The sequence below is a fragment of the Mus pahari genome, chromosome 4 (assembly GCF_900095145.1).
Source record: "Mus pahari chromosome 4, PAHARI_EIJ_v1.1, whole genome shotgun sequence".
NCBI lineage: Eukaryota > Metazoa > Chordata > Mammalia > Rodentia > Muridae > Mus > Mus pahari.
In genome coordinates, this window is record NC_034593.1 from 109,950,141 (window position 1) to 109,965,792 (window position 15,652).

A 15,652-nucleotide genomic window follows, 5' to 3' on the forward strand; every position below is an offset into this window, starting at 1 on the left:
TGGTTTCTGGGATTTGAACTCAGGACCTCTGGAAAGAACAGTCAGTGCTCTTAACCGCTAAGCCATCTCTCCAGCCCAAATTCTCTTGATTGGTGGTTGATATGTGAGAGTCCATCTCATCAAGAGAGGTACCACCCCCCTGACCCAGTGTACCTTGGAGCTATAGGAAAGCAGGCTGAGTAAGTCATGAAGAGCAATCCAGTAAGCAGCACTCCCCCACAGTCTCTGCATCAGCTTCTGCCTCTCAGTTCTTGCCCTGTTTGAGTTCCTGTCCTCGCTTCCTTTAATAATGGACTGTAGCCTGGAAGCATGAGCCCAAATAAATCCTTCCCACTGCAAGTTGCTTTTGGTCATGGTGCGTTATCTGAGCAATAAACATCTTCACTAAGACAACAACACATTTTTTTTTTCCCATAGAACTGAGCACCTTGGGATATATGATATATTTACCCCTCTTGGTGGAAAAGACTATTGACTGACTTATCACAATATTTCAAGTACCCAAAGCAGGCATACATAATACATCTCTGGAGCTGAGCACATGATGGTCAGACAACGAGTATTTGTTGGAAGAAGGGAGAATATGAAAACAATGCACAAGAAATACTTATGTATACGTGCCCAAGGCATTTGTAGACAACCATCCAAGAAATAAACTACTAGAAACAAATTCTAAGAATGCCTAGCTTGTGGTTGGGCAGTGGTGGTGCACACCTTTAGATCCCGACACTTGGGAGGCTGAGGCAGGTGGATCTCTGTGAGTTTGAGGCTGGACAGTCTACAGAGCAGGTTCCAAGACAGCCAGGTTTACAGAGAAACCCTGTCTGAAAACAAACAAACGAACAAGCAACCGCCTAGCTTCTGAGATGGTTAGTGGTGGGAGAGCTGAGATGGTGGTGGGAGAACTGAGGTAAGAGTTGGGAAGGGGAGTGGATTCTAGGTCAGTTCACACTGGAGCAAGGCACGGAGCAATGCATGGGGGACAGCTTTTCTCTGCAGAGGTGAAATGACCTGCACTACTGAAAGGCAAGGGCTACCACGGTCTGACTTCTCTTTCATACCCTGTTCCTGCAACAAGGTCGGCCACCCACAGGCAGGCTCAGTAAAATCACTTCAGTTATCTTCTAGATCGCTGATACATTTCTCTGATACTATGTTCTCAAGCTCACCAAGCGTAGCAGAGGGGGAAAACAAATATTGCACACAGCTGAGGCTAGCAGGAGACATTCCTACTGGATGCTAATTCCTAACATCAACAACATATGGCCCCTCATTTGCAAGGCAAAGCTCTCCTCCAGCCCAGCCTCTCATCATTTTTCCATTGCGTGGATGGCAAGGGGAAAAACACAGAGAATTAATTCCCCAGGGAATCTGAAGCAGCCTGGATCCCAGATCCTTTGATGGGAAACCCTGTCTGAGCTGAGCCTTCCAAATACACTGTGAACGTGCTTGGGAATGTCCCTTTCAGCCAGGGCATGGACCTGGAGGTACCTGCCCCCTCCCCCCCACAATGGGTCTTTTCTATTGTTCTCCACTTCTAGACCACCTTAGTGATCACGGATCACCCACTTTTCTATTCAACATCTGGCCACTTTTCTATTCAACAACAGCACCTGCTGGATAGCTACAAGGTTCACTTTTTGTTTTATTTTGAGTTCTGGATTTTAAAGACAGGGTCTCCTCTCTTTGTAGCCCAGACCTTGAGTTCTGGAGTTCTGATCTCCAGCTTTAGCCTCTCCAGTGGGGGAGTGACAGATGTGCACCACGTCAGGACTCTTTATTTTGTTGGATAAGAATTAGTAGGCAAGTCCCAACAGACCAATAGAAGTCACCACTGCTAGGAGTGTTCATATGCTCTGCTGTGAAGGCCCTCAAAAAAACTCATGTCTTGAGAGCTAGTTAACAGATGAACTAAGTCACTGGAGAAATGGCTTATGGGAGAAAGCATGACCTGCCAAAGTCACTATTTTTCACATTAAATTATTTTTTTTTTAAAGATTTACTTATTTTATATATATGAGCACACTGTAATTGTCTTCAGACCCACCAGAAGAGGGCATCAGATCCCATTACAGATGGTTGTGGGCCACCATATGGTTGCTGGGAATTGAACTCAGGACCTCTGGAAGAGCAACTACTGCTCTAAACCACTGAACCCCAGCCCCCCCCGACATTAAATTATTAAGGTATTCAACTGTTAGTCCCAAAGAAAGTTCACAAATTTTTACCTGCTGAGGATACCCCCCCCCCCCCCATTTACAACTTCAGTGTAGGTCACAGAGAAACTCTGTCCTCATGTCACTGCCTGAGAGGACATTAAATGACACAAGGAGGCACTGTGCACTGTCCACCTGCATCCTCTGGCAAGTGTCCTTTCTCAATATGTGGAAGCGGTTCACCCTTCTCAGAGGCACAGCTGGGGGTATCTTCCTAGAGTCAAAAAAAAAAAAAAAAAATCGATGCAGTTGCTGGCCTGCTTGGCTCAGAGCCAAGCCACTGATCCTGGATGAAGAGGCCTTGGGGAACAATGGGGGACTCTGTGTTCGTGGGCAGCCCTTGAGTGTGTAGACAGGAGGGTCAGGTGGCAGGAGGGAGTTCTGGGCTCTAGCTGGGAGGACAGGTGGTAGCTCTTTGTGGTACCTGCTCTACTGTGAGGCAGAAGATCATCTTACTTGGAGACCTACATTCGGTTCTAGACGCTCAGTTTTCCTTTCTTTCTCTTAGGCTCTCCTCGTCGATGCCAATTGAGCCCTTGCCCTAACAGAAAACTATCATGGTCTGACACCATTCGGTGGCTGAGGGGAAAAGGGGTTGCTTTCAACCGAAGAATGTCCTCCTGCCTTCCTGCCTTCGCTCTGGGGCCTGCTGGCTGAGGCTGGCAGCACTCTTGTTTGGGCACACGCAGGAGAATGTCATGGTGTGTCAAGGATGGAGCTCAATTCCAAGTTAGCACTGGGGCTGTAACTCCATGACGTCCCTCTCGACTCTCAGGATTGGGTCTTTTCCTTCTTCTCTGAGACCGGGTCCTCTCCTCACCTGCACCGAGCCTGGTTTTGCTCCTTCTGTACATTCTGATGTCCTGGCGATTTCCAGCCTATCCTCTTGTACGTGGCTCAGGAAGTGAGGTAGGTAGAGGCAAGAGTTTGTTTCTCCGTTTTGTACGCATGGCTCCCGCCCTGTCTTCTGACAGCACTGAGACTACACTGAGCTAGAGAAAGGCTCTTGAGGGCCCCTGTAATAAAGACTTCCCCCTCTTCTGGGTAACAGTCCCTGTAAGTTTTTAAACTGTGCCGGTGGGCCAAATGGAAACTACATTTCCCATCCTCCTTAGCACGTAGGTGTTCCCGTGTCCCTTGGCTCCGGTCGTTGGGGGTAGGTCGTAGTGCACCTTGTGACTTCTGAGGAAGGGTGCTCATCTTCCTTCCTGTTGCTTTCCTAAAGGCTGAAGTGAGACACAGTGGTTGGAGCCCATGCAGCTCTCCCAACTACGAAGTGGCGAGAAAGAGCAGAGGTTGTGGGACGTGAAGGCACTGCGGTCTTGGGTACTTTACCTTCCTTCTTTCAGCTTCCTCTCCTTTCTACACAAAGTTCATTCTGATGATGACACTCTGTCTGCTTGACCAAGTAGAGCACAGTAGAGCCGGCACCACAGACTCTCTGGGTAGTTACTGGACATTCACTGGAGGCCTTCAGAGATCCCCCAGCAGAAGAGCCTGCTTCTACCACACCCTGGAAGCTGGACAAGTGTGTCTCCAAGGGCTGTGGTTTCTAAGGAGCCTGTGAGCATCCTAATTCCGAAGGGCCACTCAACTTCGGCGGAGGGGGAGGGGAAGCAAGTTCTCCAAGAATCCACTAGACTGAAGTTGTCCTGGGACATGAGCCTGTGGTCTGTGCTATAGAATTGCACATACAAGAGTGTGTATTTTTGGCTCACCGAATGGAGGAAATAAAGGGGAAGACATGCTTGATTCCCACATTAGGGAATCGCACCGGCTGTGTTGACGTGACATCTGCTCTTGCTCTTAGCTGTCTGGTAACAGGCTCGTAAGCGCAACTTGGTGTTCGTCCTTGCCACAGGGTGTGAATTGGGCCATCACCAAATCAAAGAGCAGAGTCAGCGCATTTCCAGGGTAGTCTTCCCGGAGGTGTGGTTCACAGACCGACTGCTCATCCTCACACCGTTAGTACTCTGCACGGATGGATGGGCTAAAGCTAAAGCTAAAGGAAGGTCATCATCACTGAGCAAGTTGTTCCTTCCAGCTGATGTGGTGTGTGGTGTGTGTGTGTGTGCGTGTGTGTATGTGTGTGTGTGTATGTGTGTGTGTGTGATATTTATGCAAGTCCACATGTGTGCAAGTATGTGTAGAGGTCAGAGACAGCCTTAGGTGTCACTCTTCAGGCACCATCTAATTCATTATTGAGACAGTGCCTCTCATTGGGCTGGAACTTGACCAGTAGGACTTGACCAGTAGGCCAGGCTATCCACCAGCCAGTGAGTCTCAGATCTGACTGTCTCTGCCTCCCGGTGAGCAAACTCAGGTGAGCAAACTCAGGTGAGCAAACTCGGGTCCTTATGGTTGTAAGGCAACCCCCTTAGAGACTGCACTGATTCCCAGCCCGCTACATTTCTTCTTCAAGACAGGACTTCATCATCAGCGAAGGCAACGGCAGAGTGATGTGCCGGGACATAAGCTCTCTGCTTGGTTTCAGATGGCCCTTTGACACTGACATAGAGTGTGAATATCCTATTGGGGAGCATGACAAAATACGTAACTCTGTATCTACACCCAATCTGTCCACCTGTCCATCCATCCGTCCACCCACCTACTTTGTCCTACCCCAAATCAAATCAAGTCAGAAGCTCTGAATGGCTGGCTCACATCTTGGCGTGGGAAAGCAGCGAAGTGAATTCTGAGAAAGACCCTGGTGGAGAAGCAACCTTAGGATACAACAGGCAGAACCGAGGCTACACGGTTGCTTTTTCAAAATCAAAGCAATTCTTACTTCCGCGTGTACTTGTTTTAAATGTAAACTGGCTTTGCTGAAAATACCTCTCTTAGCAGAATCTTCCCTGGATTTTGTCATCTGTGATGCTAGGAGCTAGCAAATTACCTTGGAAAAGGTTTAAACCTGAAGACTTTGTTGTTGTTTCTTTGTTTTGAGACAAGGTTTTATGTAGCCAAGGCTGGCTCAAACTTCCTAGGTTACCAAGGGCAGCCTTGAAAATTTCTAATTTTCCTGCCCTCACGTTGGGAATGCTAGGATTATAAGCATTTATAAAGCGATGGGATTGGTCCCAGGCTTTCATACATGCTGGGGAAGGTTTCTACCCACCAAATTACATTCTCTAGCCCCAGACTTGAAGACATTGGACAGAAGTTTTCCCATCAGCTTTGGTTCATATTATAGCTTTACCCAAGTGTTCAAGCCTGACTGAATTTATTTACTCATGAAACCCAGCTTCTCCGAAGCCAATACACAAGTGTTCTCCCATGACAGATGCCCTGGCTCCCTCACCGTCACCTCCAGATGCCTCTGGTTGCACAAGAGGTTTGGTGCTCACAGGAATCGGCGGACAGTCCTAAAATGGTGACACTTACCAGCAGTTCCCAGGCTCAGCAGCACAGCCACCCAGAGGACCCAGAAGAAAATGAGGATGGCGCAGGTCCACAGTGGCTGGAACAGCAGGAAAGGACAGCTGCTGATGGCTTTGTTTGTGACGTGGAGAAGCTCAACTGTCAATTGTATCCTCTTCCTGAGGGTAAAAATCAAGGCCAGGAGAAGGACCTGGTGAGAAAGAGGTCAGAGTGAACCTGCTGCAAAGGGGCAAGGAACTGGGTGGGGCTGGAAAGCAACCCTGTAACCAGTGTCTCACCAAGTCGCTCTCCCTGCGCTATTCTCTGCTTCTATTATAACTGAACTGCTGCAATCTTAATCACAAGCCCCTACTATGGATGGGTCCCTGTGTGAGATCCCACAGCCATCATAGTGAAAGAGGCCCGATACCTTCCTAAAGAGCCAGCCATAGTCGGAGAAGGTGAAACTGAGGCTCGTTAAGGGTCAAAGAGAAATCTTGTATTTTCCCCCTCCACGTCACACACTCAGAGATGGGTTACGAATAGGCAAGAGAACATGATGTAAAAGGACAACGAGTACATCTCAAATCTTGCTTTGCCATCTTGACTTCGTTTCCCCTCTCTGCATAGAAACAGTTTAAGTCTCCAGGTTAAGGAAACCACCGCCCTTCACCCACTCCTTGCTTAGCCTTCTCGGCCATTCACTTCCTGGTCAAGCTTCTTGGTTTGTGTCTGTCACGCCATCCCCCCACCCCCCAACCTCCAACTCTCTCCTTATCCACCACAAATCCTTTGACCTCAGCTCTCTCAGTCCTCCCCAAGGTTGCTTTGGAACACTTACTGTCACAACTGTAGAGATGGTGGCAAAAGCTAGCATGCACTTCATATTTTCCTTTTCTGTGTCCAATTCTGTACTGAGGTCATTGGTGTAGTCATAATACAGCCACCATAAGACACCACAGACAACTAGAAAACAAAGCAACGGCAGACGTAGCACATGTCCTGAGATTTCTACATGCATGCGCGCGCGCACGCGCGCGCGCGCGCACACACACACAAATACACAAATACAACTACTCAAAGTCCAGCCACTTACAGTTGACCAAGTAACAGTGTCCAAACAGTAGATCCTAAATCCCCCAGAGCTTGGTAGCCCGGCAAGCTAGGTGATCTGTGCAAAGCCAGGATAGCCTGCAGAGGCCCTGACCATCCTGGGGTAGCTACTTACTGGTCTTGGGCAGACACAAGGACCTAGCCAACAGAATGAGTCTGAGCATCATCAGAAAGGGATGGCACTAAATAGAATGATGGAACAGCATTTACTCTAAAATCTAAAGTGGTCACATAATATCTGCTGGTGACAGCTCCTGGGGCCAGGGGACTGAAGGTTGGCTTCCTACTCACAGAGGTGGGTCATTCACACGGCCCATGAGAATCAGGTTATCAGAGTCCCACTGAATGCTGCAAACGCTCTGGATTATGGAAAACCATGACCATAAACCATCACTGTTGTAACTCTAGGGAGGCCATAGCTTTCTACTGATCATGAACGGGAAGATGGAGGATAGAGCCCAGTCACAATGGCCATTCTCCAGTACAGAGCTTGTTATGACTTAGAACTGAAATGCCCGATAGAAGCTCATGTGTTGAAGGCTAGATTCCCCAGCTGGTTAGCATTATTGGGAGGCAGAAGAAACCTTAGGAGGTAGGATCTACTCAAAGAAATTGGGTCACTGGAGATGTGCTCTTGGGAGGCATATGGAGACCCTAACAGGCTATCAAATGCTTCAACCATGAGATTATTATTATAGACTCAGAAACAAGGGAGCCCGGGGACTATGGATTGAAGTCGCTGAACCTGTGAGCCCAAACAAATTTTTCTTTAAGTTGATTTGCAAGGTATCTTGTCACAGAAACGGAAAGGTGACTAATACAGGAACTCAGGGCTCTGTGTGGCTGTCTGAGGACAGAACTAACTATTTAAGGGGATAAACCATTGTAGTCAAGTTGGTCATTTGAAATTAAAATGTCCTAAACCAGTTGAAAAATAGGGTTTCTATCTCTCAGACACCCTCTCCCCAAAACTCCTGGGGATATTCACAGTCCATTGATCGGTAAGGAAAGATGTGGGTACACCAAGTTCCCCTGGAGTTTGCTCCTTCCCTGGCTTGCCCTGCAGACTGGCCAGAGCCTTTGTGTGACAACCATGGGTTCTCCCAGGCCCAAGTGGGTAAGTTTAGCATAGAATAAATCCTTCAAAATGAAATTTTTAAAAAAAAAAAAGAAGAAAGAAAGTTTGAATTTCTTCATTTTGTCTCCCCACACCAAGCTTTTTAAAATTTGTTTTTTTTGTTTGTTTGTTTTGAGACAAGGTCTCTCCATATAGCCCTGGCTGTCTTTGGAACTTGCTATATAGACCAGGCTGGCCTTGAACTGATGGATATCCATCGACTTGCCTCTGCCTGACAAGTGGTGGGACTACAAGTGTGCCTCACCATGGCCAGCTGGAATTCTTCCTTACAGTGTACAGGAGTACCAGTAAAACACATTTTGTTTTGACGTTTGTTTGTTTGCAGTCCTGGGGATTGAGCATTGGGTCCTGGGTCCTGTGCATGCTTGGCTAGACTCTAGCACCAAGCTGTATGCGCAGCCCAGCGTTGCGGGCTCCATCGGAGGCTGGTCTCAGGAGTGACACAGTGGGGTAGAGTCAAGGATAGATTGGGCATTAACTTTCTTTGGGAGGCAGGATCGACTCCCACTGTCCTTTCTGGGCCTGATTTTCCTCATATGTGAAAGGATGGGCCTAGACTGTGTCCCTTCTAAGACTGTAGTTAGTTAAACAACAAAACCAACCATCCAACCAAAGGTCCTTCACATTCTATACCTAACGGAAAAACGTCCCATTTACGTAGAAAGAGTGGAAATACTTACACAGCAATCCCAAAATGACCAAGGAGATGATAATGTGGACCAGAAGGATCGAGATGAACCGGAAGGCGAACAACATGGCCAGAGACAAGGCTGGAAAACAAGCACCTCACATGAAGCCCAAGGTCAGCCAGGGCAGAAGGGGGGCTGGGGAAGAAGGGTGCTTAGCATCAATGGGGCCAAGCCCAGAGAAGTGACAGCTGACAGGTTTACTCAATAGCCAAAGATCCCGGGAAACTAACCGAGCACTGAACACGAATGGCAAGCTACACCTGGGGCCCTAGGCCAGTCACACAAGTTTACTCTGCCATGGAAAATAGCTTCTGAAAAGGCTAGCACTCTTTGAAAGTTTAGATAGCTAAAGATGAATAAGTAAATGAATTTTTCCACAGTACCCGGAAAGCATATTTTTTCCTATAAGTCCAAATTAACTATTTAAAATTACGTCTTTTGTCTTTTATGCTGGGCTGTGTATAGTTCTAACTCTCAATGCTCTTAGATACTTTTGTGAAATCTCAAAGAATAATGCCTTGACAATGAAAAGCAATCAAACTTATAAAAATATTTTTCCCCCTTGGGATGAGGTTTCTTTGTGTAGCTCTGGATGTCCTGAAACTTGCACTGTAGACCAGGCTGGTCTCGAACTCAGAGATCTGCCTGCTTCTGCCTTCTACGTTCTGGGATTAAAGGCACACACCACCATCACCCATCACAATTGGTGAGCTCCAGGTTTCATGAAGACCCTGTCTCAAGATGGTGGAGTGAGAGTGGGAATTTATAATTATTAAATAAACTGGGTATGTAAGATATTGCATTTTATTTTCTAACAGTTGGGCTTTTAGCATTGTGGGTTTTCTGAATATCTGAGACTATGAACACTAATTCTCCCAAGTAAAACAAGGGGATTGCTTATAGATGCTTCTGTACAGTGGATACTAACACAGGATTTGGAATCAGACCTGGGCCAGAGTCTCAGCTCCATCAGTAGGTCTTTGCCAGGGCAAAATGGGCATTGTGTCTGACGCTATCAGGGACACATGCTTCTACCTTTCCCCACTCAGCAGCCTTTTGGTCTAAGGGACAAGTGGAAGGCTCATGGGCCAGCAGAACCAGTGCCTGGTCCCTGGATGCTAGCACTTTGCATAGAGTGACAGTGCTTTATTCATCTCTGTTTTATACGTAGTTAACAAAAGACAGGAACCAGGCCAATATATTAACTCAGCTCTACCCAGTCCAGCTTCCTGGCTGAGAGTCAACTGGTCTTCCACTCTTCCAACCCTCTGTCTACCCTTGAACCTTAGAACAGATCTAGAGAGGAATCGACAAGCTCTATATTTCAGTCAAAGCTGTTGAATTTCATTACACTATGTACTTGAGTGCTAGGAAATTCACCATTCCATACACAGTTGCTAAATAAAATTAATGGAGAGTTACCAAGTGTGAAGGCGCACAGGCCGAGGATGGTGTCTCTTCCCGCCATTATTCCACTCAGAATCCGATGGAGAGCATCAGCATCATTTATCAAGACGGATGCAAACAAGGAATAGCACTCAGGTGTCTGAGGGATGCACCGGTTAAATAAGGGGAAGGGCTTGCTGGAAAGAAAAGGCAGAATCCGTGGTAAAGTGATTCATTATTTCTCTTCAAAATGTCTATATTCAAAATTCCGACATCCCCAAACCATAAGCTCAGCATTTATGAAAAGAACTTTATGACCAATGACACGGTTCAGCAGGAAAAGTCACTTACTTGGCTCTAAAGACAATCAGGATGACATTCCTTGACCTCCACATATGGGGTATAGCACCTGTCCCACTTCTGCATGCTTGAACACACACACACACACACACACACACACACACACACACACAACTTAAATAGTAAAAAAAATACAGTTTAGCAGCCTTCTTGCAAAGCACATGTTAGAAAGATAGGCAGCCAAACAACAACAACAACAACAACAACAACAACAACAAATCACTGTTTCCTACAGGGATTTCCTGATACACATGTACACATGATGAGAAACTGATTAAGGGAACCCACAGAAGCCCAAACACTAACAGTCTCTCTCTGTGTCTCTCTGTGTCTCTCTCTGTGTCTCTCTGTGTCTCTCCCCCCCTCCTATCTTTGTGTGTGTTGTATGTGCATGACTGTGCATATGCTTGCATGTGCATATGCTTACATGTGCATATGCTTCTGTGTGCATATGCTTACATGTGCATATGCTTACATGTGCATATGCTTCTGTGTGCATATGCTTACATGTGCATATGCTTACATGTGCATATGCTTACATGTGCATATGCTTACATGTGCATATGCTTACATGTGCATATGCTTNTACATGTGCATATGCTTACATGTGCATATGCTTCTGTGTGCACATGTGTGTATAGGTCAGAGGACAATCTTAGTTGTCTCCCACTCTCATTCCACCATTTTGAGACAGGGTCTTCATGAAACCTGGAGCTCACCAATCGTCTTGACTGACTGGTCAGTGAGTGCTGGACCCTTGTCTCCCAGCTCAGGGGAATACATGCCCACCCCTGTGGCTAGCCTTTATGTGGGTGCTGGGGATTTGAACTCATATCCTCATGCCAGAGCAGCAAGTACTTTCCTCCCTGAACTCTCTCCTAATCCCAGTAATGACACTTCTTTAATGAATAGTTCAGGTGATGGACTGGGTCAACCAGAAGTCACACTAATGACAGTAAAGACTCTCTTCTGTCCTCTTCGGAAAGTGAACCAAAGCTTGTTTGACTAGGACCTTGAGTCTGTGTGAAAGCTAATCTTTTCTGGGCTCTTTTCTAAAATGTAATACATGCAGCAATATCCATTCTAAAGAATCTTCATGAACCACAGATACCTTCATAGGGTCTCCCACTGCCCTCTGGGCCCCAAACAGTGGGGTGAGACTCAGGCTATGAAGTCTTGGATCTTCTCATGGATTGTTGAAAACCAGACAGCCGCCATTTTGTGAAATGTATAAAGAGGAAGCAGGGAAATGAGAGCAGGTGGCTCCTACTGAAGTCCAACATGGATGGGTGGGAGAACCTTCCTCGGGTGGTCACAATACTATAAGGAAAGTCCTTGAGTCACCAGGTAGTGATTTAACAGAAAAGTAATGCAACTGGAAAATTAAATTTAAGTTGAAGTTTTGAAGGAGTAAGACATCACATGATTGCCAGGCATGGTGGCGCACGCCTTTAATCCCAGCACTTGGGAGGCAGAGGCAGGTGGATTTCTGAGTTCGAGGCCAGCCTGGTCTACAGAGTGAGTTCCAGGACAGTCAGGGCTACACAGAGAAACTCTGTCTCGAAAAACAAAAGCAAACAAACAAACAAAAAAGACATCACATGATTAATTCTAGAGGACTAAATCTTTATTTCAATGGACTAAATCTTTCTTGTGTGCAGGCACTGAGCACATTTGTCCACAGGCAACCACTGTTTTTAGTTTCATGCACCTTATTTTAGAGATATTTGAAATCCTATGGAAATGTGAGAGGAAATCCAAATGGAATTTTGCAACTGACCTCAAGATAACAAAAATTATACTTAAAAAAAAAAGGCTAAGTTGCCAAAACAAAGGAAAGGGGTGGGAGAATGAGAATGAGCTAGCCTTTTCTTAATGCCAACGTCCACATCAAAGGCGGGAAAGGGTTGGAAGTTGATCCGAAGAGCATTTTGAAAGATAAATGTTTAATTTTGGAATAATTTTAGAGCTTCAGAAAAGCCTTAGAAATGGAACAGAGAGTCCTGTGTATCCTTTGCCTGTGTTCCCCAATGTTAATACTTTACATGCCCACAGCACATTCGTGAGGGTTCAGTCTTGGCAGTATGCACTTAAGGAAACCACAGTTTTTATTTTGACTCCGTGATATTCCATCAGTGTCCTTTCTCTGTTCCAGGATCTAACTCAGGACATCAAGTCACATCTGGTTGTCACAATCCTCTTTGGTCTGTAACAACTTCTTTTTTCTCATAACTTTGTCATCTCTGAAGATTCTCGATGGATGGCTTGCAAACTCCCTCTCTACTTGTAGAAACTTCCTGCTGTTCTGTCATAACTAGACTGCCGTTCTGGGCTTAGGGGAAGGCATTACTGTAAGATGACATGTCCTTTTTGTAAAATCCCACCAGTGAACTTAGCTGGCGAGGCAACATCACTGTGAATTGACCTCGATAACTTCATTAAGGCTGTTTTTTTTTTTTTTTTTCTTTTCATCCTCTAGTCTTTGGCAATGGGTCCCTAAGGCTTGCTGGCTATCAAGGTGAGAAAACTCAAGTCCAGCCTCCTACAGAGAGAAGTATTTATATTATCTGTGATTATTCACTTGCCAATCACAGTATCAGCCTATTCCTTTCTCTTCTTTCTCCTCCTCCTTCCCCTCCCCTCTCCTTCCTGCATCATTTCTTTATATTCTGGCTCTATAAGATGATACCAGAATTACCTGGCATTTTTCTCCATCCAAGACCTCATCCAATCAGCTATTTGTTCAAGAATCCATCGGAAAGTGGCAATTAGAAGCCAAGAGCCATTTCTTAGATTTGCTCTCTGCTGTTGGAGTGTCGCTGGTTTAGACTCACCATGAAGTTTAGGGCAAAGCTTCAGCAGCCTGGCAAGCCAGGCCCAGCACTGGGAAGGCAAAGGCAGGCAATCTCTGCGAATTGGAGGCCAGCCTGGGCTGGCCAGCCTGGCAAGTTCCAGGACCCTGTCTCAAAAAACAAAACCAACCAACCAACCAACCAACCATCCAACCTAAATAAAGCAAAACAATCAAAAGCAATCAATGACGACGGTCATTGTCAGATCAGTGCTAGAGTTTCTTTTGTTTTGTTTTTGAGAACTGTCATGAGACTTCATCCCATCCCCAAGAGGAAGAAAATGAGAATCACTTCTAATTTTCCTAAATTGTCAGATAAAGAGGATTTCATGGAATACAGTTTAGACAACTCCATGGGCTAAGCTGTGAACCATCCTGTAACATCTGGAGGGCAGTGGCTTTGATTAGGAAGTCTATGCCACCATGGCATTTGTTGGGGACAAGGGCATGTGAAGGCTTTCTGAGTTCCAGATGTGCTCCACGTGCTGGGTCTGGGTCTACATAGTTGGGTTCTATTGATCATGTCAAAGCAGTGGAGACGTCAGCTGAATGAGGCTGCATCCTGCCCCACGCAGCACTGAAGAGGACTTCCCAAATGAGTAGCCATAGTGGAGAATACAAAACATTCAGTACCTAAGAGCAACAAGAGAAGACTCAAGAACTGCCTGTGTAGTTCAAGAGCAAGGACTGTGGAGGATTAACTAGTTTCACTGAATAAATTTAAATACACAGAAGGGAAGGAAAAAGTCCAAATTCTTTGTAGCTATGTCTGTGTTTTGTTTGCAGTATGTAATGACTATGTAATGACATATGCACGAGTATAGATTTGTGCATTACCTATCTGTAAACACAAAAATCATACCACATTTTCCCCTTTAAAATGAAAGGCAGCACACTACACACTGATCCATTGTTTACTTTTAATAATGTGCCTGACAGCTCTATGCATATCAGAATATGAGGATTTCCTATGTGTGTGTATATATATTTAAGAATTCCTTTATTTTTAACTATGTGTATGTGTGTGCAGGTGAGTACAGGTGCCTGGGAAGGTCAGACGTTGGACTCCCTGGAACTGGATTACAGTTGCCTGTGAGCCACTCAATGTGGGTGCTGGGAATTGAACTAAGGTCCTTTGCAAGAGCAATATTCACTTTTAAACTCTGAGCCATCTCTCCAGCCCCTGGGATTTTCTGTTTTTTTACTGTTGTAAAATTTGCAACATTCAGTGAGACTTTTGGCAACGACATATGGTTTATATAACCACTACCCTTTTTCAAGGACCACCCCAACCCCCACTAACTGCCACTCCATCTCATTATCTCATTATGTACCCAATGCTGGCCATCGCTGCAGGGTGTTTGAGCACACTGTGAATCCCAGAATGTGTTATTTACCGGAAAAACCTGTTTTTAGATTTGTGGCGCAGCCCAAGCACACACCTTTAATCCAAGAGTTTTCTGCTTATTGTAAACAGGATTAAATAAAGTCAATCATAGGTCAAGAGGCGGAGCAAGCAACCAGTTGACAGGGAATGAACCATAGAGGAACCAATGACCGGAAGAAACCATAGAGAGTAAGAGGAAGTCGGGAGGATGGATAGAGAGACACACAGGAAGTAGAAGGGAGGGGGCTTCGGTTCGAGGGGCTTTTGAGACGGTGTGGAGGTGGGAAGCTTTGTTTTGGGATGTCTAAGGAGGAAGGTCAGCTGGGTGCTTTCTCTACCTCTCTGGGCTTGCAGTCTTTTACCCCAGCACCAGGCTCCTCGGCCTGCATTGGTAAAATCAAATGTTAGAGATTTTGTTAAAAACAACAGGCCCTGATTAGGTTGCAGGATGTTTTGGTAGCTGTGGTAAGTACCCTCGTTCTCCTATGGAGCTGATTGATTTCAGAGAAAGACTGCTTTCACGCTCATGTGGCCAAGGATGATCATGCGCTCCGGATTCTTCGGCCAGGTTACTGTCTTGTCCCATCATGCCTGGTTTACACAGTGCAGGGCATCTGAACCCAACTTCATGCCTGCCAAGCAAGTACTCTACCGATTGGCTGCATCTCTAGCCCAGCAGATGTGACTTCTACTAATGCAATTTGGATTTGATTCTGGCACCGTCTGGTATTGTGGCACACACCGTGTTTCAAGTTCCTTCCATTTGGGTGTTGCACACATCAACATGCTTCTGATACCTGATCACTGCACCCTCGGTGAATATACAGCGCCACCTCTTGCCTTACTGATGACTTCTGTCTTAGGGTTTTACTGCTGTGAACAGACACCATGACCAAGGCAACTCTCATAAGGGCAACATTTGATGGGGGCTGGCTTACAGGTTAGAGATTCAGTCCATTATCATCAAGGCGGGAACTTGGTGGCATCCAGGCAGGCATGGTGCAGGAGGAGCTGAGAGTTCTACATCTTAATCTGAAGACTGCTAGCAGAATACTATCTTCCAGAGAGCTAGGATGAGGGTCTTATAGCCCATATCTACAGTGATACATCTACTCCAACAGGGCCACACCTTCTAATAGTGCCACTCCCTGG

General features: G+C 46.0%; 1 protein-coding gene across 2 annotated transcripts in view; it reads right to left on the bottom strand.

The window, feature by feature from the left end:
• Positions 1–15,652, bottom strand: part of Slc44a3 (solute carrier family 44 member 3) — a 76,994-nt gene that overhangs the window by 45,178 nt on the left and 16,164 nt on the right. For both annotated transcript variants that reach the window (XM_021196611.1, XM_021196612.2), the window contains exons 6-9: positions 9,939–10,099; positions 8,508–8,597; positions 6,418–6,542; positions 5,601–5,787 (exon numbers count right to left, since the gene is read on the bottom strand). In XM_021196611.1, the coding sequence (XP_021052270.1) occupies positions 5,601–5,787; positions 6,418–6,542; positions 8,508–8,597; positions 9,939–10,099 (563 nt within the window). The remainder of the gene's footprint in view (positions 1–5,600; positions 5,788–6,417; positions 6,543–8,507; positions 8,598–9,938; positions 10,100–15,652) is intronic.